Here is a 26,578-nt window from a genome sequence, read left to right on the forward strand (position 1 = left end):
CGCCGGCAGGTGGCGCCGCCGTCCGAGGGGCCGCGCGCCGCAGCCTCCTGGGGTGCTGCAGCGCCACCGCCCATTAACCCGGGGCCGTGCCCGCCCCTCCCCTCCGCCGCGGGTGGGGCGGTGCCCGCCGCTCCCTCCGCCTCCGTCGCGCCTCCCACGCCTCACGGGGTGGGGGCGGGGCCTGAGGCGGCTCTCGCGAGGCGCCGCCGGCTGCGCGCGCAGGGGGCGGGGCGAGGGGTGCGGTGACGCCGGCGGTTGCCAGGGGCGGCGCTGGCTCGAGGGCCTGAAGGGGCGCGGGGCGCGGCGCTGGCGGTTTTAAAGCCCCGTCGCCGGCCTCGCTGCTCCGCCGAGACCCATTTCCCGCACCCCCCCCACCCTGACTCCCCCCGCCGGTGGCGATGGATGCGCGGGCGCGTGCCAAGCGCTACGAGAAGCTCGACTTCTTGGGGGAGGGGCAGGTGAGTGGCCGTTGGGGCGCGGCGGGTTTGCGGAAGGTGTATGCGGCAGCCCCCCGGCCCGCCAGGTGCGGGCGTCCCCTCTGAGGGGCCGGCCGGTCTGTAAGGGGCGGTCAGGCGGCGCCGGTGAGGGCTCGAAAGAGGAGGAGGAGGACTGGAGGACCTGCGACGGGGGTAGCCCGCGGCCCTGGGGAGCCTGCAGCCGGCCCCGGCCCCGTCTCGCCTTCCGCACGGGCGGCGGGACCCCGCTGCCCCGCGGGGCTTGCCGCGGTTATAGGGCGAGAGGGTAGGCGGCTGGGGAGGCAGGTTGTCCCCCAGCAGCGCGCTGACAGCGGGGTTTTATGGCCTCCTCCTGAGGGAAGGCCCTGGCGCGGGCGGCTCTGCGGCCTGCGGAGCTGGGCTCGGGGGCCGCCTCTGCCGCGGCAGCGTCCGAGCCCCTGAGGAGGCTGCGCTGGCACGCGCCTTGGGGCTGTCTGCCCCCCTCGTCACGCGAGCCTCTTTCTCCGCAGTTTGCTACTGTCTACAAAGCAAGGGACAAGAACACCAACCAAATCGTGGCTATTAAAAAGGTGAGTGTCAGAATATTTTCCTGCTGTGTGTTCACGTGTCTCGTTGCTCTTGACCTGGCTAATAATGTTTTTGACCGACTTAATGGGTGATGGGAGAACATATATTTTTGTTTCTGGAGTGTTTTGCTTAAATGATGTAGTTAACCTGTCTTTAATATCACACACACACACACCCCCCCCCCCCAAAAGAGAAACTAGCTTCAGTCTTGCTACGTTTCTGAAGGGTTACCTGGTCTGTAACTTGAAATTTCGATTATTTGTTAGATTTATTTTAAAAAACCCCACACATTTCCAAACTTAACACTTCATTAGTCCTTGATAGGACTGATCTTTCCTTCTGCTGTGCCCGATTTCTTTCAGTCCAGGAATGTTACTCCTGATTAAGTTCTTTAGAATCGATGGTAGTTTTTTGACAAAATTTTACTTAAGTGATCTTAGATCTGCAACTTACCTTTTTGAATACAAATGTTGAAAATGTCTATGTTGTCGTAAAGCGTTTCACTTAATACTATCTGAAGAGATTGCAGGAAGTTTTTGCCTTAAAATAGGTGACTAGCTGTGCTTTGTGAGGGATGAAAAATGCACATTACAGTACTTTGGTCAGTTAAAGAGCCTAGTTTACTAGGCAAGTTGAACCATATCAATAGTAAGTAATTTTGTTTGATACACTGATCCCTTTTAGCATTATAATACTTTTCCTGTATGGTTGCTACTAGTAGCAACTGTTGTAAAAAGCATTCTTGTTTTTATCAGAATATTTTCTTAACCTTTATCATCTGGAAATATCAATGGTGGGATTCTGGACTTGAAAATTTCAGGGCGGTAGATGATTGAGATAAAAGGACGTTAAGCCAGCCCAAGTTTACAGAGTATGCTAATTTTACTAGAATCATTCTAAGATGACTGACAGTTACTTTGCCCTCATTTCTCCCTGAGGAGAAGCTCATTAGTGGTATAATAAAGCGTTGTGGCTACAAAGCATTTTATGTTGCTGGTTTGCATTATGTCTGTTTTCAGTGCCATCATGATTATATTTAAGCTTTTATAAAAACTAACGCTGTACAGACAATTATTTTTTTTAAGGGGGGGGGTGGGGCGGACACGGACGGGGAAGACAATCCTAGCTGGTAAAGTGCTTCATGGTACTGAAACTCATTCTGTCTTAGAAGAGTAATACTAAAGAATGTATTCTCTACTGTTGGGGCAGATGGCTTAACCTTTTATAATATGAAACATTTCTTTTCAGATTAAACTGGGACATAGATCAGAAGCTAAAGATGGTGAGTTTTAAAACAAACTCATGCTGCAGACGCTGTGCTTTGTTTGCTTTGTTTTTGTAAATTGTTACGTTAATTTCCCCCCACTCCCCCCACCCCCCTCCCCCCCGCTGTAACTTGGCTGAGAAAAATGAGCTTAACTCTCAGTGTAAGGGTTAGTAGAGGATTACTGCCCGAACTACCAGGACAGACAAAAGCATCAGAGATATCTGTATGCATAGTATATGTCTAAATATGAGCATATAACAGCTTAGTTTCTCAATTTAAGTGGAATACAAACTTGAACATGGCATATAATAATCTTTACAGCACTGAGTTTAGAATACCTTTTCGTATTGATGCATCTCTGTACCTTAAATATTTAAGGCAGGTGAGAGTATCTGTTGTCACATTTTTCCTTCGTTCTATTTTTGTGATTTACACTGAGACAGAAGTCAAAAAAAATCAAGATCTTAAAACTCTTGTCGCTGTGTGGGTTTGTTTTATGTTGAGAAATCAGGTCTATAGAGCAGTCTTTTGATCGTGTACTCTGACCAGCCACTTGCCTTTAGGCATGGGTATTATTGCAAGTAAAAACCCACTAATCCCAGCCTTCTCTTACAGCCTGTGTGGTGCAGTAGAATTTTGTATGTGAGTAGGCTGCCATCCTTCAGGGATCCTGCATCAGTTTACCAGCTTTCCAGGGCAGAATCTTTGCCCTCAACTCTCCAATTCCATGCTAAGGGAAGAATTTTTAAAGAGAAACTGAGCACTCATCCCAGAGTCTCACAGTTGAGCCGACTGCCAGACAGTCATGATCCACCTGGTTTTCAGTGGGCTAATGTCCTTTAAGGACAGTCATTACTTCTGGCCTATTCAATGTCTAGCTGTAGTTCAAAGATGTTAATAAGCATTAAAATAATTTAATAAGCATTAAAAATAATGATCATGTCTGTTTTCCCTGGGGTATCTGATAACTTGGTGTACTTTTTTTGAACCTAAGGCTTTGCCCACCCAAAAGCAGCCATTGTCAACTTTATTCCAAAATAGGTAATTAAAATAGGCAAAGCAGGAGTGTAAAGTAATCCATGTAGCTTTGCCCAAAACTTTGCTAGAATCTTACGTGTTGAATCATATCCCATGTTCTGGGAGAACACTGTTTTTCAGCTCATGCACAGCTGAAACTTCCTGCACAACATACCACAGGAGCATTTGCTTGCCAGTCACTTTTCATACAAGCCATACATACCAGCATTTTTGAAGGAGGAATTGTTACCCTGAAGGAGTCATGGTTTAATGCAGTGCAGTCAGTGTGACTGCCAAAGTGCACTGTTTCCCATCCCTGTCCACGCCCGGCCCCTGTTTTCATCTATAAAATCTGGTTATTAAAGGATTAAAGCAAGGGTAAGCAGGTTTTGACCACTGTACCTTTTATGTCCCAGCATGAATACTGAAAACCATATGTGCTTTGCCTTATTAAGAAATGTTGTGTCAAAAAGAAAAGAGATATAGTCATGAGGTCTGTCAGTGTGCCTCCCTTTGGAAGTGAGACACATTGAAGAACTCGTATTTGCAAGATGTAACTTTTCTTTAAAGTAAAACCAAGCTTACAATACCCTGAAAAGGTGATTTCCGCCCCCCCCCCCCCCCCGGCTTTTGCTAGAACCTTCCCTTTTTGTCAAAGGGGGACATGTTGCTTCATAATCTAAATCTGATTACTGTGGTGTAGAGTATTTGCTGTGGGAGAAAGTGTATGTCCACTTTTATTCTGCAGCAATCTGCTTATCTATGGCAATGTAATTGTTGTTATTTAACAAATAGTTGACTGGTGAGAAAGTAGTTTATAGTAGTAAATTGTCAGTGCATAACAGAATGAGAGGTTTCTTTGGCGCTTAATCCAAAATTTTTAATCTTGCTCTGTCTCTCATCTTTTTTTTCTTTTTTTTTTTTTTTAAATGTAGGAATCAACAGAACAGCCCTTAGGGAGATAAAACTGTTACAGGAGCTAAGCCATCCGAATATTATTGGTGTAAGTAAAATGAATGTTACTTCTAGAATCAGTCCTCAAATACTTTTGATACAGGTTCAAATTTAGGATTAGCTGGGTCATGGAGATGCTACTTAATTTTATTTGTGCTATTTCCTCCAGCCCAAAATGGGCAGTAAAACAATTGTTATGGCAAAACACCTATTTCAATAAGAAAGACAAAGTAACTTCTTTTGAAATTCTCTTACTTTTTAGCCTGGGGCTATCTGGATATTAATGGTGGGGAGAATTGTGGAAATTTAGATTACCTAATTTTGTATCTCTCTGATAGACTTGCAAATGAGGGCAGTGCTGAATTTACCTGATTGTTTCCTTCACGTGGAACTGGTGACAGCCAAAAGCAGGGTTTTGTAAGCAATGGTAAAGTGGGATTCATGTGGCTTTATTAGGATTTAGTGCTGATATCTAAAACCTCTCTTGGAAGGAGTAAAACCTGTATCTTTTCAGTTGCATTTATGTTGACTTCCAGCTACAAATACCCCACTGGAGCTAAAGATATTTTGAAATTAGCTAGTAGTGATAATTTGAAGGTCTGCCATAAATATTGGACCGAATATGAATTTTCCAGGTATTTTATTTAACTTTTTCAGAGTGGCAGTATGGTTCTCTTCTGGATTGTGAACTTACTTTCAAAGTGGTTGCTTTAGCTATCAAAGTTAGAGAAAGTACAGAGAAAGACAAAATGGCAAAGGGATGGATCATCTTTATGAAAAAGTCTGGGATTCCTCACTCTGGAGAGTAAAAGGCTGGGAATGGGGAGGTCAACAAAAGTGAGGTGGTAGGTAAAGTGCATACAGAACTGGTATTTGCAAAACCCCACAGTACTAGAAATGAGAGATGTGTTTAACATGTATTTGTGTTGGGGGCGGGGTGGGGGGGAGGGCTGGAAATTGTACTACCTGACAGAGTGTGTAGTGAATTTCTTGAATGCATTGCCAGGGGCATTGTAAGCAGACAGCATCAGCAATTCAAAAAGGAATTAGACAGATCTATGATCAGCAGGTCCATAAGCAGGTACTAAAGGCAATAGACAAGGTTGTATGCTTCTTAGCAGTCCTGGTAAAACTGTTGTGGATATTGGAAGTGTAAGGGGCATGAATTACAAAAAGTGGCCAAGCCTATAGGCTCACCTGCATGGTATCTCCTGTTACCATGGTTTCTGTAGAGGAAGAGCATGAGCGCAGTCACTGCTGTTACGAACTATGCAAATTACTATCTTGCAATTAGGTAATTCACATGGTTATCTTACTGAGACTATAAGGAATGAGCCACACCATGGAGAGCATACCTTGCTGATCCTGAGGGTAGAATAGCATGATCTGTTGGTATTCAACAGATACTCATCAATTAGATGATCTGTTGTTCTTACTCAGCATCATGCTTGTGTTATCTCAAATTAAAAACTTACTCTGTCGTTACATAGCTTCATCCTAAGAAAAGGTGTTTGGATATTCTCTAAAGAGTTTTATTTATCCTAGAAGGCTTGCTACAAAGATAAGTGCATGCCTAAGAATATCTTTGAAATGAAGTTAATATCTTGAAATGAAGTTAATAAGCCTTAGACACTTAGAATTTCTAAATACTTCATGCGTACAGGAAGCAGATACGCAGAGCTGAATCCATAGGAAAACTTAGTCTGGTCTCAAGAAAGGATAGGTGTTTTGTAGAACAACAGAGTTTAGGGAGAGGACAAGGTGTGCATTAGATTATCTGTTGTAGCTAATGTGGTAAAGTTAATTCTTTCTCTTTTTTTTTCCTAACTCTGGGAAGGAAGGGCAATTGTTTAAAATGTTATTACCATACTTAATGGGGACTTCTTTTTTGGAGACTGAGTTAAGAAGCTAAACTGAGTAAGGATTTTTGTATTCCAAGTCAAAAAAACTTAAACAAGTTCAGCAAGCTGAAAATCCACATGCAAACTACAATGGTGCAAAGTTTTAGAAAACTGGAAGTGTGAGAGTATGCTTCATCATAATGTATTTTGTTTTACAGCTTCTAGATGCATTTGGACACAAGTCCAATATTAGTTTGGTGTTTGATTTTATGGAAACAGATCTAGAGGTAAGATTTTTTTAAAGACCTTTTTTATTTCAGTATCTTCAGAAGGTTTTTGAAAATACTACTTTAACAGGCTTGCATTCGCCCATGTTGGGAAGGTGACTTTTATTATGTCAGTTAATGAAGATCATGTCTTAAAAGCAGTTTGAATGATTTGACAATTTTTGTGAGTTCTCAGCTGATAATGCCTTTACTTTTAAATACTCGTCAGCATGATCTTCAAGCAACAGATTATGTTTGCCATGTCAGTTTTCTGGGACTCCAGTCAGAGTATAGACCCTCAGTCATAGGTCAGCATCTCAGAGTGCAGTTGCTAAGCATAACATCATCAAACATGTTCAAGTAAGTGTGATACTGAAGTGTGCCAAGTGATGAGCTGGTACTAAAATCACACGCACCTGAACCATTCTTTTAAATGTAACAATACTAGGTACTTGCAAATCAGCATCTTACAGATGTTTCATTCTCCAAGACTGTAAGTCAGTTTGTCTTTGCGGAAGTCTTTGTATGAGATATTTTGATGCAAGAATCTTCATTCTGCAAGACTCTCCTAGATGGCAATTCATGTCAGATCTGTATGTGCACACATTATACCTACTGAAATTAATGTAGTTGTTCAGGTAGCTCATTACACATATGCTGTTAAGAACCGGGGCTAGTGTTTAAAATATTAAAAGAAAACATTGACAGTCTTGCTGAAGCCTAGATGAATGCAAGACTGAAAAGGTTAGATCATTTTTTTGCTAGTAGAAGTTAAAGTAATGACTAGACTTTCTAGAGGATTCATTCTGTTTACTTAGTAACTAAGCAATATTTAGAGCTGAAGAAGATAACAGTGTACAAAGAGGAATTAAATACCCTTGTACCACATAATGCTGTGGCATGCAGAGCATTTAACTATATTGTGATACCACTCGGGCCACCATTTGAGACTGCAGGCTGTTGTGATTTGGCGTGTGCTGCATATATGAAATTTTGTGTAGTCTTAGTTATTTTGCAAGTCTCAAACAACTTGAAGCTTAGGAAAGACTCTTACTGAACTGGACAGTAATAATAACAAGCAAGTTTGGGGAGTAGTGTAGAAAATACTTTCAGACAGGACGTTTACATAGAATTTTAATCTTAAAAATCAAAGAATGTAGAAAATATAAGTAGATTTGTTAAAATACGGTAAAGCGGCCATACCTCCCGGTCTTCTTGGAAATAGAAGAGGAAACCATTGCATTTACAAAGATTGCATATGCAGGCTGCATGCAGAAAGAAGGAATAAGTGGGAACGTAATTTCAAGTTTACTGACATGTTTATAATTTTGAGATAAAATAATAAACTCGTGTTTCCCACCCATTTTCTCTTTTGTTGGTTATGCAAAGTTCATGTAGGCTATCTGGACTCCCCATTTCAATTTTTGATCTCCAGAGTAGACCTATTTTTCTGGAAAAGGGGTGAGAACAGTAGAGAATTTGCCATTGGCCTTCTTGGCCAATGAAATCCCGGCCTGTATCAGAAATAGTGTTGCCAGCAGGAGTAGGGAGGTGATCGTGCCCCTGTACTCGGCGCTAGTGAGACCGCACCTTGAATACTGTGTTCAGTTTTGGGCCCCTCACTACAAGAAGGACATTGAGGTGCTGGAGCGTGTCCAGAGAAGGGCGACGAAGCTGGTGAGGGGTCTGGAGCACAAGTCTTATGAGGAGCGGCTGAGGGAACTGGGGTTGTTCAGTCTGGAGAAGAGGAGGCTGAGGGGAGACCTTATCGCTCTCTACAACTACCTGAAAGGGGGTTGCAGAGAGGTGGGTGTTGGTCAGTTCTCCCAAGTGACAAGTGATAGGACAAGAGGAAATGGCCTCAAGTTGCGCCAGGGGAGGTTTAGGCTGGATATTAGGAAAAATCTCTTTGCTGAGAGAGTGGTGAAACACTGGAACAGGCTGCCCAGGGAAGTGGTGGAGTCACCCTCACTGGAGGTGTTCAAGGAACGTGTGGACGAGGCATTGTGGGACATGGTTTAATGGGCATGGTGGTGTTGGGTTGATGGTTGGACTTGATGACCTTACAGGTCTTTTCCAACCTTAGTGGTTCTGTGGTTCTGTAATATGTGACTGCCAGTTTGACCTTTGTGTTAGAGAATGACGTAACTTTTGAGCTGAAAGAATGGGAGTAAGTTAATCTTTCATTGGATGCTTTACTATCAATCTAACACTTTACAGGTTATTATAAAGGATACTAGTATTGTGTTGACACAATCTCACATCAAGGCATATATGCTGATGACACTTCAAGGATTAGAATATTTACATCAGCACTGGATTCTACACAGGGTAAGCATGTACTAAATTGACAGCCTTTATCCTGTAACAAAAGTCACATTTGATAGAATTTGAGTCTAAATTGTCATGAATATAGTTTTAAAGTTTAGACTGTTTTAGTCCATAAGCATTCATGCTAGCTGTTTTGGAGAGACAATAGCAGTACCAGAAATGCTAAGAATTACTGATGTGTTTATCATTTAGCTATTTATATAAAAGCTATATCTGACTTTAATTAGCACTGTGAACAAGGTCTGGCTGGGGTGGATTGAACTTTCTTCACAACAGCCCATATGGTGCTGTGTTTTGGATTTGTGACTAAGTTTTGGTAACACACCAACGTTTTGGCTACTGCTGAATCCTGCTTGGGCACTGCCAAGGCTTTTTCTTTTTCCTACTCTGCCCCCGCCCCAGTGAGTAGGCTGGGGGTGGGCAAAAAGTCAGGAGGGGATACAGCTGGGACAGCTGAGCCAAGTTGGCCAGAGGGATGTTGCATGCTTAGCAATAAAAACTGGGGTAGAGGAAGAAAGGGGTTTTTTGGCTTCCAGAGTGGTTGTTTCTTAGAGACTGCCTGGGCATCTGTCTGCTTGTGGAAGGTGGTGAATGATTTCCATTGCATTGCTTGTTTGTTAGGGTTTTTTCCTCTCTCTTTCACCCGTTAAACTGCCTTTATATTGCTCCCAGAGTTTTCTTGCTTTTGGTCTTCTCATCCTACTCCCCCTACCAGTAGGATATGGGAGAGAACAAGAACAGAGTGAGCAAATGGCTGTGTGGGTGCTTCACTGCTGGCCAGAGGTCAACCCACAACATACTGTCACTGTGTTATACTCTATCACTTCCATGATATCTACAGTTATTTGAAACATTTGCAAGATCTTTTTATTATTCATTTGGCAACTATGCAGTTAAGACAGAACTGCTGTTCTTACAGCAAAGCTAAAACCTGTCAAGAGGCAGGGTTTTTTTAAACTGCAGCTTAAATATGATCATATTCAAATGGGTGTGTTTCACTATGATTTTCATGTATGATGAAATACTTGATTTCCTGGTGTTTTTTTCCTAATAGTGTAGACTTAGGATAGAATCAAAAGCCTGCATTTTAGAATACTGTTATGGCACACCTGCCAGGAGGTTCATTATATGTCTGTTTTTATCAACACGGACAAAATCCATTCTTTGCTTTCTGTACTGACAGGATCTTAAACCAAATAATTTGTTGTTAGATGAAAATGGTGTTCTAAAATTGGCTGACTTTGGCTTGGCAAAATCTTTTGGAAGCCCAAATAGAGTTTATACACACCAGGTAGTAACAAGGTAAGACATTCTATTTTGTTTCTTACATAGTGATTGTGTAGCTGTTTTGCAGTGTCTTTTGAAATATGCCATGTCAAATCAATGTGTTCAAAGTTTGGCATCTAGCTAATGTGATATGGCTGTAGTGGCAAAAGCCTCATAAAGAAAACAAAAGAAGGCGTTGTTTAGCAAAGTCTCTGTAAGAACTGCTAGAATATGCATGCATGGGGGTTGTTCTGGGGTATGACACTCTTTTGAAACGCATGGAAATATGTATCAGCCTATAAGCCTGGCTTTCAGAGCAAGACAGCTGTTACTTTCTGTTAATCATGAGACCTAGAATCTTCTTTTGTAGCTAGTCACATAACCTATTAAGAGACCAAAGCTTGACCCTTTTAAAATATTAATATTATTTATGGCATGCTTATTTAAGGTATGCTTTAAAAAGCAAGACTGCAAAATACACAAGGTATTTCCTTTTCTCTGCTGTAATGCTAAAACTACTCAGGCAAAGCTGGTTTGTTTTAACACCTTTATTCAAAAGGCAGAAATGCTACAGTAGTTTCAAATGCAGTGTGCATCAGATCGTTGCTTAAACTTGATTGTTCTTAGGTGGTGGAAGTAGCTGTTTTAAAAAACTGTCAAGGTTCATTTTTTGCATAAAACTAGTCTCTATACTTAGGTCTGTTGCTATGGAGATTTTTGCAAGCTGGGATGAATTCTCTCTTTGTGTCACTTCTTCAGCATAAAGTTTAATGAAGATTTTGGCTTATAACATGCAAACATGCCTGTTAAATACTTTTTCCTTTGCACATCTGCAGTTCTGTTGCTTATTAATCAGCTCAGTTGAAACTGTAGTTAATTTGTGGTTATATGTGACCCTGTGGTGAGGAATGCACAATTTTCTTCCATCTTTCTTAAACAAAACACTTTGCAGGGTAGAGTACAGCTCTTCAGTGTCTGAAAAATATCTAGGCAGGAGCCATATCCTCTTTGTAGTTCTTGCATTGCTGCAATATACAGCACTTGACATGAGCAAAGCCAGGCGATTTTCTCAAAATGTGTTTTCTTTTCAGGTGGTACCGAGCCCCAGAACTACTGTTTGGTGCTAGAATGTATGGTGTTGGTGTCGATATGTGGGCGGTTGGTTGTATTTTAGCTGAGTTGCTCCTCAGGGTAAGTCTTAAAATGTAAGGATTTTGTATTTGCTCTTCAGTGCATTACAGCTCCATATGTGGGCTTCCTCTCTCCTGCTAACAGCAGCAAGTGAAGGCAGTTAGGCTATTTAGGAAAGGAAGAGGAGGAGGGAGAAAAAAGCTTCCAAAAGCTTGCTAACTGCAAGGAAAGTGGAGTTTTGGAATGGACTGAGGTTCCATAAGCATCACAATCATTGGAAGTCTTTAAAAACAGCTGGATAAAAAAAATTGCAACCAACTGTCACAGTCTTGCCTTGGGGAAGGTTGAGTAGATAACTCGTCCAGTCCTCTGAGTGTTATCCTTTCAAACAGCCTTCAGTCAGTTTTCGTTTGCTGTCCTCCTGGAAATGTGACATCATAGATCCATGCATAATCTGTCCCTCATATGTTGTTCCCCAATAACTGTAAATAATTATCACCAGTGCCTTAATTGTGAATTTATTTGTAATGAGCAGAAGACTGATGTTATTCTAAACTGTGTTTAGTTGACAATGCTGGAATGAAGCTGAAGGTTAACATCAGGCTAATCCTCTGCCACTCCTGAATATGCTACACAGATGTTATGGTCCTTAATTATGTTTTGCTGAAGTAGACCATTTATTATGCAGCTCTTTGGAGAGGCATGAAAGTGTGAGGTGGGGAGTGGAGGGTGGGGGCAGACACAGCTGAAAGCATGAATTAGCCTGCAGTATCATTTATCTTCCATGAGTAAGCGGCTTCTCCTTGGGTTTTGCACTGTACTTTAAATATTTGTCTGGCCATGTGGTGAACAAGATTGGGGAACTGGGCTGTCTGAAAACACATTGAAAGAAATCTTTGCCTTGCTTTATCACACAAACAGGTGTGCTGGTACAATTTGGTTGGCAGTTCAGAAATGGAAATCTGCAATGGCTATTTAAGCAGAACTAGTGATGTGTACAAAAATATGCATTAGACCTGCTAAAGTTGGATAAACTCAAGCAAAGTCAGAAAGCAAATAAATTACTGAATTCTGATGATTCTTTAGTTTCTCACAAAGCAGAAAATGTGTTATTGTTCAGTTATATCACTGTGATAGTTTTAAATGTATCTATCCTTTTTCTTCCTGAGTGTACTGGGTTGAGTGACAATGCAACTTCAGGGAGCTTTACAAAAGCAGTTTATGTTCAAGGGGCTTTGACACCAAAATTTAGTACACTGCCTAGTCAGGATGTTCCTTAATGTCTTTCTGTCCTACTTACTTAAATACTCCTATAATTCTTCATAATTTTGCTTTAGTCACAAAGTTCCTTTTTTTTCTTAGATTGTGAGCCTGATGCGCAAGCTACAAGTTGAACTGGGCAAATATCCCCTTTTCTGTCTTCTGCCTACTTTAAATGAAACATGACACTGATTAAGCAGTTTCTGTCCTAGTGGGTCACTACTCTTCTTCATCCTCTGATCTTGTTCCATCAGTCTAAGTGCTGCTTGTGTAATCCAGTTACAATTCACTTTAAACATTTTGAATATATATATATAAAACCTAACTTTGGGGAGCGGATGATGGAAAGATCACTGTGACCAACAGACTAAACTGGCAACTGAGATGTTGCCTCTCCTGTGTTTAGTTATTTTATGTTAATGTGATGGTGCTTTAATCTTATGTTTAGCTCTCCGCTATCAAGTCAGTGATATCAAGCCTGGGTTGCAAGAAACCTTCAGAATCTATTTTTACATCACTAGAAAGCCTCAAATATTCAGTGTACCTCTTTGTGGGGAGCTGGTATACGAAGAAGTTTTGCTTTGCAATTATGAGGGATAGCTCAAAGCTCCTCTCTAGAACTGAAGTTTGGAAGTTAATTAAATCAAATGCTTTTGCCTTCTTCCAGGTTCCTTTTTTGCCTGGAGACTCTGATCTTGACCAGCTGACAAGGATATTTGAAACACTGGGCACTCCAACAGAAGAACAGTGGCCTGTGAGTCCTTTCGATTAACAGACTGACATTAGTTTTACTCGATACTCTCTATTTTAGCCTTTGAAATTAAATTAAAGAGTATACCAGAATACTCGCGTAGATTTTCAGAAGGCAGCTGCCTCATCTCACAGAGCAGAGGATAAGCAGCTGAGATTTATTGTTTCTCTTGGCAAATCTCTGATCAACATCGCAGTGTTGTTAGCATTAAGCAACAGTAATGAAACTTCTTGGTTTCCTTTCTGTGTGTATCCAGTTTCCCATGGCTGTTGGTGTGAAATTATGGTTATTGCTTAATGTTCTTGAGATGCTTGATTAATTAATCTGCTTTAACCTGAAAGGCTTTAATCACTTTCAGAAGTGAAGGAACAATTTGTAGGGACTTAAGTTGTTACAGTTTTGGGTTACAGTAAGAAACACCAGACCAACAGCTTTAGCGATAAACAATTTATCTCAGAGTAACTGTACTGTAACAAATACAAATTAGTAGTACAGTTATCTTTGAGATGATAGTAAATTCAGTAATTCACTAATACCAGGCCAAACTTAGTGTCAGGGCACACAATGACCTACCTAACCATGGTTGTCAGGCGGACTGACAGAAAGCAGGGCTTAACTTCTGATGAACGACTTGGACCAGCTGATAGGCACAGGGAGTCCTGAATTCCCTGATCACACTGTCCTCTTCTGTAGTTGAGTTGTGGAATCAGTTTGTGGACTTGCTAACCAGTCATCACATCCCACGTCTGCTCTCCCTTTGTGTTGCACTTCCTTTGTGTGAATGGTGCTCAGATGCTACCTTAAGTAATGTGCAGTCACCAAATGGAGCTATAGCCATATAAGGTGTGTGGTCACCATATGGAGGAGAAACTGTGTAAGGCAATACTAGCTCCCCATTTTCACCTCTTGCTTATGCGACTCTGGGGGAAAGGGTGGTTGTGTTGCCATGGCAGCATAAGGCCAAGACCGATGTTGACACTACCCACTTCACTGGGAGTGTCAGGCATGGGGAGGAGTCTGGTCATGGAGTGATTACGGGTTAAATTGAGACAAGACAGTCAGTAAGGTGGTCTGCCAAAAAACCATCAGAACAGTGCAGGCCAAAAGCCAAGTACAGATCTTTAATATGACAACTAAAACAGGTAAGAAGCCACTCAAAATAAGGATAACAACTAGGTAAAGAAGTAAGATGTTCTGTAAACCCCTAATGGGGGGAGGTCATCCTAAAAGGGATTCCTGCCAACTGTGTTTGACTTTTTTTTTTTAAAACCACTTCCCAGGATTTATTTGATCTCTGGTACCATGATTGTTAAAGTTTGTTATGCCTGCTTCTTTGCCTGTTTCAATGCAAGTCTTAATGTTGCAAACCCCATTCAATTAGAGATTAATTCATACTTATAAGTGTATGGATGATAGGGTGGGTTTGGGAAGGGAAGTAGGAGAGGGACTTGGAGATGTGGAAATAATTATGCTTAAGAGAGCTGTCAGAGCATTAGCCTAAAGGCATACAGTATCAGCAGAGTGAGAAAATAGAAGGATCATGCTACAAAAGAGTTAATGTAGGCATACAACACTCCAGTTATTGATCCACTGATGTGTTTGTCCCTTAACTTGATACAGAGGTATCTCACATTTGAATCGTTTACAATCCCACAGTTAACTGTGACGTTCTGCTCTTGGGTTATGGAGGCATAATACAGTCTTAAGGAAGGATTCCATACTGGGGAGCTTTGGGGTTTTCCTCTTACCGGTGTTAAAATAGCGAGGTTCTGTAAGCCAGTTTTTCTCGTTTGTCGATACAATTTGAATACATTCAGTTCACTACATTTGCAGATTTATTCCATGGTGTGCTGTAACCTGGGCTAAAACTTTAACAGTGAGATAACTCCAATACTCATGCAACCAGTGAGCTACCATTGTGGTTCCACATTCCAAGTTGCAGGTTTGGGCTAAGGTTTCCTCAGTTTCATCTGCTACTATTGGGCTGCTGTCAGCTCATCATGGGCATCAGTGTCTACTATCACTTCCACCCCTCTGATTGCAGCAGTGGCATCTGCTCAGTCTTTCCACCTAGCCTCAGCCATGAGGTGAGCACAACGGGATCAACATGACCTACAGCCAAAGTGTGCAAATATCTTCCTAAAAAAGGTGGGCCCTAATTTCTGTGGTAAGAGTGCAGAAGGAGCACATTTTCCAAGAGGGAAGGCCATGAGGTGCACCTAGAAGAACAGCCCAGGAGTCAGACAGTATGGGCAGAGGAGTGAATGGCTGAGCAAAGGGCCAGGAGTTTTGGCTGTCTGCACAGTACCATGGCAATTGGCCATAACAATTTGGCCAGCAGTGGTATAGACAATGGTGTCACACCCAAACCAGGCATTACTGCAAAGGACTGCTGAGCCATCAGTAAACCAGGCACCCTCCTTTGGGGTGGTGAAAGGGGGATTTATGTGTAATAGGCATATCTGAGTCATCATGGGTAGATACAGGAATGGGAAAGGCGAGGCGGGTGAGAATACAGTGGTTGGGGCCTGAAGGTTGAGCTTCATCAGTCATGACAGGGATACCAAGAACTCAGTGTTGAGTGGCAATGGATTGAGTTCGTCCCTCAGGGAAAGGAATGTTGTGAAGGGTGTCATGAGGAACAGGATGCAAACCCCTAAGTGTAAGGGGACAATCTGCTTGAGCTTAGGAAGGCTCTGCAGAGGGATCTGGACAGGCTGGATCGATGGGCCGAGGCCAATTGTATGAGGTTCAACAAGGCCAAGTGCCGGGTCCTGCACTTTGGCCACAACAACCCCATGCAACGCTACAGGCTTGGGGACGAGTGGCTGGAAAGCTGCCCCACAGAAAAGGACCCTGGGGGTGTTGATCAACAGCTGCCTGAATATGAGCTGGCAGTATGGCCAGGTGGCCAAGAAGGCCAACGGCATCCTGGCCTGTATCAGAAATACTGTGGCCAGGAGGACTAGGGAAGTGATTGTACCCTTGTGCTCGGCGCTGGTGAGGCCACACCTCGAATACTGTATTCAGTTTTGGGCCCCTCACTACTAGAAAGACATTGAGGTGCAGGAGTGTGTCCAATGAAGGGCAACGAAGCTGGTGAAGGGTCTGGAGTACAAGCCTTACGCAGAGCAGTTGGGAGAACAGGGGTTGTTTAGCCTGGAGAAGAGGAGGCTTGGGGGAGACCTTAACGCTCTCTATAATTACCTGAAAGGGGGTTGCAGAGAGGTGGGTGCTGGTCTCTTCTCCCAAGTGACAAGTGATAGGACAAGAGGAAATGGCCTCAAGTTGCGCCAGGGGAGGTTTAGATTGGGTATTAGGAAAAACTTCATTGAAAGGGTTGTCAGACACTGGAACTGGCTGCCCAGGGAAGTGGTGGAGTCGCCATCCCTGGGAGTATTTAAAAGATGCGTGGATGAGGTGCTTAGGGACATGGTTTAGTGTTGGACTTAGCAGTGTTAGGTTAACGGTTGGACCTGATGATCTTAAAGGTCTTTCCAACCTAAATGATTCTATGATCCCCAAGGTGTTTGTCAATGTCAGAAAAGGCAAGGAACGTGGCAATTAAAGCACTCTCCCATTCACAATACAAGGTTTGTGCATCTTGCCACGCCTTGCTACCATAATGGATTGGTTTAGGGGTAGGGTCCTTGGAACCTCTTTCTACTGTACTGGACCCTGAGTTCAAATCTGCCAGTAGGGGTGAGGGGTCCTAGATACTGATACTGTTGAATACTTTTTAGGAGACCAGTTAAGACCTGTTGATGACTCATGTTCCAGTCTCAGGTGAAATGTTTTTGCAGCAAGTAATATGGAGGATGGACTAGCTGACTAAAGCCAGGGACATGGGCATGCCATGATTTATAAAGTGCCTAAATCTCTGGAGGTTGTGTTTGGAGGAGAGGGTAGGTAAAGATAAAACAGACTGCAAGATGATTTCAGTATTACTTCTGGTACCGGCATGGAAGGAGACTTGTACATTCTGGACAGGACCCTGGCATTTACAGGGAGGAATAGAAAGATCCCAGTGTTCTTTCAGGGCTGAAACTAAGGAGGTCATGTCTTGTGCAACAGATTCATGTGTAGGTCTGCCCACGAGAATGTCATTGGTACAGTGGTGGCAAAAGAGATCAAGAGTGGAAGAAATTTCAGCTAAGGCTGAGACACCATGAGTAAGGGTATGACTGTGCTGATAATATTGAGGTAAATGAGTAAAGGTGTACCAAATGCTATTCCATGTAAAAGTAAAGTGACCTTGGTCATTTGAGTGGATGAACGCTGGAAGAAAATATCTTTAACGTCCAAAACTGCCATCCATAGGTAAGAAGCAAGGCAAATGGTGTTGAGTACTTCAGCAGCTATTAGGACTGTTGGGTGAAGCAGAGAGGAGGTAGAATGTGTGCTACGGTGGTCAACAGTCAGATGCCAAAACCTGTTTTTGGGTTTGCTCACTGGCCAGATGGGGCTGCTAAACAGGCTGTGGGTGTGAACAACAATGACTACTTCCTGTTCTTGCAGTCCCGTGAAAAGGGAGGTAGGTGATGGGGTTTTGGGCTTGTGCTTTTACAAGGTGCTGCTGTAAATTAACAACATGGGTCAATGGAGGTAGGGGAGGTACTTACTGGAGCTAGCAGGTGGTTTGGTTCAGAAGTACCAAGATACCACACCTTGCCTTGAGCATCATGGAAGGTTTGGCTTCTGAGTAGGTTCAAATATAAGATGTTAGAATCTCCCAAAACTGCAGATCCTTGGGCTGTACACCTGTTAGGGAAGTCAATACTTGACTGTGACTACAGGAAGAGCTATGAGTGGTGCTGTGCACCTACAGACTACTGCAGTGTGAGAGAAGTGGTCCCTCCAGTATGTGATCTATTGATGACAGAAATTTGAGCAGCTGTATCAATGAGGCAACACAAACACAATTTATCATTGATGGTGACATCTACCACTTGGTTGGCAGGCCATATAAGCCGCACCCTCCATAGCACCTCAGAGGGTCTGGTGGCTGCTGACCAGCCCCCTGTGGTGCTAATTGGACCTCTAATAAGTTTGGGTAACGCAAGGCTGGGGTTCCTAGGCTCCAGTGGATGGCATGGCAGTAAGGGCACTTGGGCCTTTATCTCCAATGGGAAAATGGCATGGCATAATGCAGGATGTTGGCAAGAGCCAGTAACGCTGATGCTGGGACTCTGTGTATTGCCTGTTTGGGAATGCTCACGGCCAAACAGGCTTTTCGTATTTCAAGGTGCTTCAGGTCAGAGCCCTTTCACAGAAGCATAGAGGGTTTTTAACTTACGGGGGCACAACAGGGTTTACTGGTAACTATAGCTGCATCTTTAGGGAAATGGGAAGATAACAGAACGGGCACAGCAGAAACTACCTTTTGTAATAGCAGGGACTGTGTGGGGCTGGGTGCTGCACCTGTAAGGCCAGTGCCTATTGACATTAAATGTCCTATGAGGAGACCCTTTTGGGCTAGTAGGCATCACCGTGTCTCAGTGGGATGATGATAGGTCTTCATCTGTCACAGGGCCTACATCTAAAGCATGATTGATAACCATCCTAGCTGTGCTCAATTCTAAATCTCTGGGATTGGCCAGGGAATAGCAGGGGTCCTCAGTCATCTCAGAGCACTTTTCTTTCAACGTAAGCTGTTGATGCCCAAAAGACAGTCTATTATTTTCTGGTGGAATTTGTAGTCAGATTCAGGACCCTAAAGTGAGGGTCTGGGCTTCTGATTCTGAAACTTGGATGGTAACCCTCCCTCATATTTGCAAGCCAGGCTAAGTAATCCACAGTAACAGATCTGCAATAGCGCTTGCTTAATTTGTCTAGGTATATGTTTGTGAAATGGTGTGGAGAGATACTCGCGATGCCTCCATTAGCATCATGCTCGATTTCAATAATTGATGTGATTTGTAAGTCTGGTTGGGCTTCAAGAATTTGATGTATCATTGTTTGAATCCAAATCAGACTAAATATTTCCTTCCCAGTCTTCTTCATTGATATATAAAGCTTTACGTATTTTTGTTGCAGAAACTCCCTTTTCTGTAGCTTCTGGCTGCTGGTCAAGTTTTTCTCTTGGGCAGGTGCTGTCACCATGGGGACCATGAGGTGCTTTAATTTCTCCACACAAGCCTGCATGTTTTTAACACAGGCAGCGGCGAGAATCTTGTCTTCAAACGCAGGCTGAGTAACCTGCTGGGCTTGAGCTAATTCTTTTTGTAGGGAGATGGCTCAGGCTTTGGCTGCATGCAAATAGTGCTCGGTATTCCTGAGCCAGTGAGCAAAGAAGAATAGGCAGAGTAACCTCCCTTTCATGTTTTTGTCTTTCTGAGTTTCTCTAAAGTAGCTGGGGAAAAGGGAACAGGTACTTCCCTCCATCAGAGAATCTGGTGTCTGTGGGCAGGGCAAAACAAGCAATTAGGGCATCCACTACAAGGTTGGGGCAGGTAATGATGCTGTGTACCATATCTCACTTCTGATACCAGAGGTGGCCCAGACAAGTTACAGGTTCAGGATATGGTAACAGACACCAGACCCATAGCTTTAGGGATAAACAGTTTATCTGAGAATAATGGTGCAGTAACAAATACAAATTAGTAGTATCATTATCTGGGTCAAGATGACAGTAAATTCAGTAATACACTAATACTGGGCTAAACTTTATGTCAGGGCACACAATGACCTACATAACCATGGTTATCAGGCAGCCTGACAGGAACTGGGGCATGGCTTCTTCAGATGGGCAATTTGGACCAGCCAAATTGGGGGCTTGGGGGGCGTCCAGAATTCCCTGATCAGACAGTCCTCCTTTGTAGTTGAGTTGTGGAAGCACTCTCTGGACTTGTTAACTAGTCATCACATCCCACCCCGCACCCTCTCCATGCCACTTTTCATTTGTGTAAATGGTGCTCGAATGCTATGGTATGCGATCACCAAACGGAGCTATAGCCATACCAAGAAATATCGTATAAGGCAGTACTAGCCCCACAAAATTCTGTTTTTGTTCTAGGATTCTAAATGAAATGTGTGAAGATTTTTGCAATGACATTTCTGCTTTCTTTGGAGAGGAAGAGTTAAGATTTTTTATCATTTTTATGATAGAATTTGAATACAATGGGATTGATTTCATACCTACAGGAGAAAAAAGTACAGAATCCATCTGTTGTTTAACTGCTTGGCATATTTTCCTTCCCTCCCCTCACTCCCCACATAAAAAGTTTCAGTTGTGCATTTCAGAAGTATCTCAAAATGCTCGTGATGATCAGCTAACTTTGAGGAGAAGGAGGACAGTGTACTATTAACTTGGAGAAATTGCAGACTGGCTCTTTTGTGAATCTTGCCTCTTCCACCATGTCAGTTCACAAAAGAAAAAGGTGAAGCTATTTTTACTTCATTTGTCTGCATCCACTCTAAAGTTCTTCCATACTTTCTTTCTTTGTTAGTAGTTTCTCCTTTTGGACTGGTCACCACTAAAGCAAGGGAAGGACAGATCACTTGGAAAGGGAAAGTGTGAAACAACTGTTAAAATTATTTAAAAAACAAAAAGTCATCTTTATGACCTACTATTCTTACATTTATTTCAGTGACCAAGTATTAGCAGGGTGTTTTGAAAGATGATTTGCTGAAAGACATCCATATGAAGTTCTGTTTCTGTGAAAAGCTGAACTCTTCCTAACTTGAAGAACATACGTTCCATTTTTGTCTTTGTAGGGGATGACAAGTCTTCCAGATTATGTCACATTTAAGTCTTTCCCTGGAATGCCACTTCAACATATCTTCAGCGCCGCTGGTGATGATTTGCTCAATCTTCTGCAAGGCTTATTCACATTTAATCCTTGCACTAGGGTTACAGCTACTCAGGTATAGTACACATACATTATGTCCTAATGTTCATTAACCTACTCTTAATATCAGATAAATGTACTTTGAAGCCAGTAAGGCAGATTTGAAACCAAATGCCATATAGCTCTGTCTATGAAATACTAGAAACATGTTTCTGGTGTTTTATAGAGAGAACTCTGAAAGGCATGAATAATGCTGATTTATCATCTCCATTCCCAATGTAGAGCAAAGGTAGACAACTAAAAGGTGTATGAGTCATGGCCTTCAGACAGTCATTATATTTGGTATTCAAAATTCAGTCACCTAAAGCTTGAAACTTAAAACTTAACATATCTTACTCCCTGGTTTTGAAAGGCTTTCATGCTTAATTCATCCAGTCTCTTATTCAATTTCATTTAAACTTTTTTTTTATTCTTTTTCAACATGAAATTCTGTAGTGATTTAAACCAGCATTCTGATCTGAATATCCTTTTCTATTACGCTTGGGTGAAACTGATCTCAGTTTCACTACTCCTTGATAGGGAGAAATGAAGGACTTTGAATGAAAATGTTCTAGTTCAGAGTATTGATTTCTGCTAGGAAGAAGATACAGTAGTTGGCAGTTTCAAAACTGTATTTCACATTACACTGTTAGGGAAGCATTCAAGAAACAGAGCTGGGCCCTTCAGGCCAGCGCTCCTTTATTGCTTGTTAGATGTGGCAGATCCCAAACCAGGAGATTAGTGCATGTGTTATGTACGTTTTTACAAGAAGACTTTTTCAGAGCACATTCAGGTTTTTTTGGTCACCATCTTTAAGAACTTTCAATATCAGTTTCCAAATAATTAGTTCTGCTATGCTTGGGACACCTGTACTAGTTTGTATGTATGAAGTAATTTTACAGGTCCTATTGTAGGATGGTGACTTGAATATATATGATTTTTCTAGTCTAGCATTTTTATTGACAATGCCACGGTTTAAGGCAGAAAACAACTTGCACTTACTGTATTGGCTTGATTTATAGCTGGCACTGAATACCATGTAACTGACATAAGCAAGAGTAATGATTACCTAAGAGACAGCTTAGCCTCTTTTCCTTAACCGCAGTTTATGGAAGCTGTGGAATTCCTGAAATTTAAAATTCAGGAATTTGAAACTAGTCATCACATCCCACCCCGCACCCTCTCCATGCCACTTTTCATTTGTGTAAATGGTGCTCGAATGCTATGGTATGCGATCACCAAACGGAGCTATAGCCATACCAAGAAATATCGTATAAGGCAGTACATAGGGTATGTAATTCCACTACATGAAATTAACCCTGCTCACTTGTGTCAGTCTCCTGCTCTAATTCAAACGATGTTTTTCTCACAGTTTACAATACAGAAAGAGCACAGTTAAAGACATTTTGGGGACAGACCTATCTTAAAAGTTAGCAAAACAGATGGTGTCCAGGTCCTGGATCTGATCAAGACTTCAGATATATTCTTCTAATCTTTCTTTATTCCTACTTTCTACTTTATCCTCTTGTCTCATCTGTCTATTCAGAATGTAAGCTCTTCAGAGCTAGAAACTTGCTGTTTGTACAAGACCTCCTGCAGTGTAGTCTAGAGTTTTGTTAGGATGTCTGAGCACTAGTTAAAAATAACGGTACACAATTATCTCTTGGCTTACAAATCAAAGTGCTGTGGGTAGTCATTGAGAACACAAAATCTCGATTTGCCCCAAGGCTACCTTCTAGTATACAAGTGTCCAAATAGTTTTGCAGTCCCAGTTGCAAGTGCTGTATTTCATTATAACCTCTTTACAGATGGTGTTCTGACACTTTATACTAATTACTTGGTTATTTTTCTTCCATTATCATTAAGGCATTGAAACAGAAGTATTTCAGTAACCGACCAGGACCCACTCCAGGAAATCAGCTGCCAAGACCCAACTGTCCTGCAGAAGCTGTAAAGGAGCAACAAAATGCACTTTTAAATTTAAAAAGGAAGAGAACAGAAGGAATAGATCAAGGTAACCTCTTAATGTTTCACCTGTTTTAAAATAGGAGCTACATGGCTCAGAGAGAATGTGATACTTCCAGTGTTTCAGAACAAAACCTCTCTGAATGGACTACATCCCTGGGCACCAGCACCAGCTGAAGTCCTTTAATGATTTATGTTTTAGGATAAATGCTTTAGGTTGAGAATGACTTAGTTCTGTGTTCTAACAGAATTGGTACAAAAAAGGCTCTTTTATGACACTTAGGAATCTATTTGTTAGAAATACCTAATTCCATTAATTTCTGTAATGGAATGTGGTACTACTCAGTAAATTATAGGCTATTATGATGCCCTTTATTTTTTTTCTCAGACATCTTACTGAGGTGGAAATAACTTAACTTTACATCACTTAAAAAAGCGGGGGGGTGAGAGAGAGAGAAACATAGCATGCTATTCTTTCAAATGACAGACTGGAGAATGTAAATCGGGCTCAGAAGAGAGATTTCTGCTTTCTCTCTCTTAGATTAAGCAAGTTAACAGTTAAGTCCTCTCTGGGTAAGGAACATTAAGCACATTTCTGTGACCCTTTTAAAAGGCAAGCCTATTCCCTAACATTTACTTCTACATGGAGCCTCCAGTCTTCCCCAAACAGTAGCATGTATGTAATATCTTCATGGCAAGAAAAGCTCTGAGGATTCAAGACCTGTAACTGATAGTAAATTACTCAGACCTTCTAATAGAGAGGCAAATATTGGTTCTTAAATGTGGAGTTGGTCATCTTAACAGCTGGAATGTGCTAGATAGCAGCTAGGTTAGCATCAGCTTTTTGTTATTGCCAGTATGAGACTCTGTTTTGATAAGAGTGATATCTTTTTGGAATGGAGATGCTTCCATGAAAGTGCATTTCCTCTTCAATTCAGAGACAGCTACATTATGAGAGTTCAACTTACTTTTTAGGCACTTTGACTTGTTGTTTCTTAGTCTGTGTCAAGTTAAAATGCATTAGTTCACTAGCTTAAAATTCTAATCTCAAGGAAAAATCTAATCAGTTGACTATCTGCAAGCTCTTTCCTGACCCCAGTACCGTCAACTGACATGTGGGAACTTGTCAAGTTACCATAGCTTTGGTAATTAATTTAAGCTTTTTAGCTCCTTTTGCAAGGACCATGTGAGGGTCTGTGACTAGTGTTTTGGAGTACATGCCCTAAAATATGCCTGTTAACGAAAGGACAGGAAAGAGAAAGAAATGGTTCCTTGAGTTCTGCAACTTAACCATTTCAAGTCTGGCAGTTGACAATGAGCAGAGTTTCCAGAGCTGTATAAAGCTAGAACACTGATTGCTTTAATGTCTTTCCGAAAGACTCGTCTTCAGCAAGAAGAAATCAGACTTGTGTGTTAAATGCCAGGAGTTTTGAGATCAACTATAACTAAGGCACTTAGGAAGTCAGCATTACTTTTTGAGACATTTGAGTATCAGTATGAAAAGCAGTATCATTTCCACTAAGTGGAAATGTAATGGATTTTCTGATGTGGATTTTCTGTTATGTTCTGTTACTGCCTTAGCTGGGCTGATGGAACCGGAGGGTCTCAGAGGTAGATCCTCTAGTGCCAACGAACATTAAAGGAGAGAGCCAGTGTTAGAGCTAGCAAATCTGCTATGCTGAATTTCATTTGACATCCTTGTTACCTTCTTCTAAACCAATATTCAGATTTTAACTTTAGAACAATCCTACAGTCTTCGTTTAAATAAAATTTGAAACACAGCATGTTTTTATTGCTATTGAGGGTGGAAATGTCCAAAAGTCATTTCAAAGAAAAATAAGTTGCATCCCCTGAAATTCTTAGGCTGGACTGTGCTTGTATTCTGCACAGTACAGTCTCTTTCCCTTAGCCCTGTTGAGGTAGCAGGAACTTAGCAGAACAGAGTCATCACTGATGAGTGCCGCCTTATATATAAAATGTTGGCACTGGAGGCTGGTGGTCAGGAGAAAGAATTTATGCCATCCCCATAAGTGCTGCTTTTCCACAAGAACAAAACCCTGTTGCGTGTGGGGTGTGTTCACCAAATTTAAATGTGCAGCAGCTGTACTTCTCAAAAACCAGCCTCTTTATTGTCAGGGAAAACTATCACCAGATGGATGACTGCCTGTGAAAAGTATTAAGCATGCATCACTTCTAGCTATTGCTACCACTTCTTTCTGATCAGTGAGGTATGTGGAGACACTGATTCTATGATGACATCATTGTCCATCTTCTCCACACTGGCAAACATGTAATCAAAAGCAGCCCTCCTTCGCCTGAACACCAATTGCTAGTCCTATTAATCTGCATTTCTACGGAGCCATAGGTTCGCAAAACAAGAGTGCAAAAGATACAGCACTAAACTTTTTCTTGAGTTAATGCAGTATAAGGAATCTGTCTAATTTCAGAACTATTCTACATTGGTTTGGAAAAAAAATACCATTCTATTCATATCTAAGGTTAAGAATTTGTATTGTTTGGGCATATGTTTGAAGTTCACAGGTGTGATTCAATATCAGTGTATTTTAGGAGACCCCCGCCTATAGGGCAGGCAAAAACAGTTGGATCCTTTCATAGTAAGCTTCATATCCATCCCAGAAGGCAGCTATGGTTTATTCGGTGTATGTTATAAATAAGTAGCATATGAAGAAATGCAAGGACGAGATCTGGAATAGAATCAGGAAAGTACTGCTGCCTTCATCTCTACAGCTGATATTAAACAAAGACATGGTTAAAGAATGAGGCAGAGATTAAAAGGGCTATTACTTCCTGCAGTTTATTTCTGCAAAGTGACAGCACGTAAGAGAAATCATAAAGAGTGTATGTGTGGTGGGGTAGGGTTAAGCCTTAGAATAGCTTGCCTTTGTTAGGTTAGAAGTAGAATTAACTGGCTAGCTTTTTATACCAACAAAGAGAAATACTTATATGTATTCCAAATGCAATTAATGCTTAATTACAGAATTTGGGACTCATTGGGCGTACATGTACTGATTGAGGTGAGCTTTGATTCTAGCACTCTTTCATAGATTCATTGGAAAAAGTCATTATTTGCTGTGGCGGCAGTACATAGCATTAAGCAGCTCAGAGTAGATCTATCTCAAGAACAGTATCAAACGAATACTAAAACATTGAGGAGGGGACTGGACCTCTTTGCATTAATAACAATGTGATTTACACTTTTCAGGATTACCAAAAAAATTGATTTTTTGATTGCTCTGGATGGTGGATGAAAATGAGTGAAAATGGCCCGAGTCCCAACCATGGAAAAAACGCTGTAATAGTCACTGGATGGTTATTTTGTAATATTTTCATATGTAAAATGTGAATTTAATATTTCCTTACTGAAACAGAGGCTTCATTAACCCTACTTCTTTTTCTTAATAAAAACTTTTTTAAGCAAAACAAGATTCCTTTCTCTGGTTTGTTGTCTCATTACTTCAACTCGTGCTTTGAGGTAGTAACTGTCAAAACTGCTTGCTGGCTACAGATTTACACAGACTAATTTTGCAGAACCTTTATGCTGAGTCACGTGCTGTCCTGCACAGATGCACACCCTAAGGAAGAAAACTACAAATAACACCCTTCTCACCTGGAGCTTAGATGCATGTATGATTGTCTGGCAGCCCTATAATAAATGTT

The 26,578-nt window shown here is 41.7% G+C and overlaps 1 protein-coding gene across 1 annotated transcript; it reads left to right on the top strand.

Annotated features, from left to right (window-relative positions):
- The first annotated feature begins 352 nt into the window (after positions 1–352).
- Positions 353–26,291, top strand: CDK7 (cyclin dependent kinase 7). Its single transcript, XM_059833665.1, has 12 exons — positions 353–458; positions 965–1,024; positions 2,271–2,304; positions 4,242–4,309; positions 6,320–6,388; positions 8,588–8,698; positions 9,882–10,000; positions 11,056–11,155; positions 13,023–13,109; positions 20,823–20,972; positions 22,802–22,949; positions 26,124–26,291. Exons 1-12 carry the CDS (start codon positions 399–401, stop codon positions 26,147–26,149), a joined length of 1,032 nt encoding a protein of 343 aa, XP_059689648.1. The 5' UTR covers positions 353–398; the 3' UTR covers positions 26,150–26,291.
- The last annotated feature ends 287 nt before the right edge of the window (positions 26,292–26,578 follow it).

Source organism: Gavia stellata, chromosome Z, assembly GCF_030936135.1.
Source record: "Gavia stellata isolate bGavSte3 chromosome Z, bGavSte3.hap2, whole genome shotgun sequence".
NCBI classification, from domain to species: Eukaryota; Metazoa; Chordata; class Aves; order Gaviiformes; family Gaviidae; genus Gavia; species Gavia stellata.

Bases quoted from the DNA above. Each gene is read 5' to 3' on its own strand.
- CDK7 (XM_059833665.1), top strand. From the start codon at position 399: ATGGATGCGCGGGCGCGTGCCAAGCGCTACGAGAAGCTCGACTTCTTG. The intron at 8,699-9,881 runs GTAAGCATGTAC...CTGTACTGACAG, and splicing joins AGCACTGGATTCTACACAGG to GATCTTAAACCAAATAATTT. The intron at 11,156-13,022 runs GTAAGTCTTAAA...GCCTTCTTCCAG, and splicing joins TAGCTGAGTTGCTCCTCAGG to GTTCCTTTTTTGCCTGGAGA.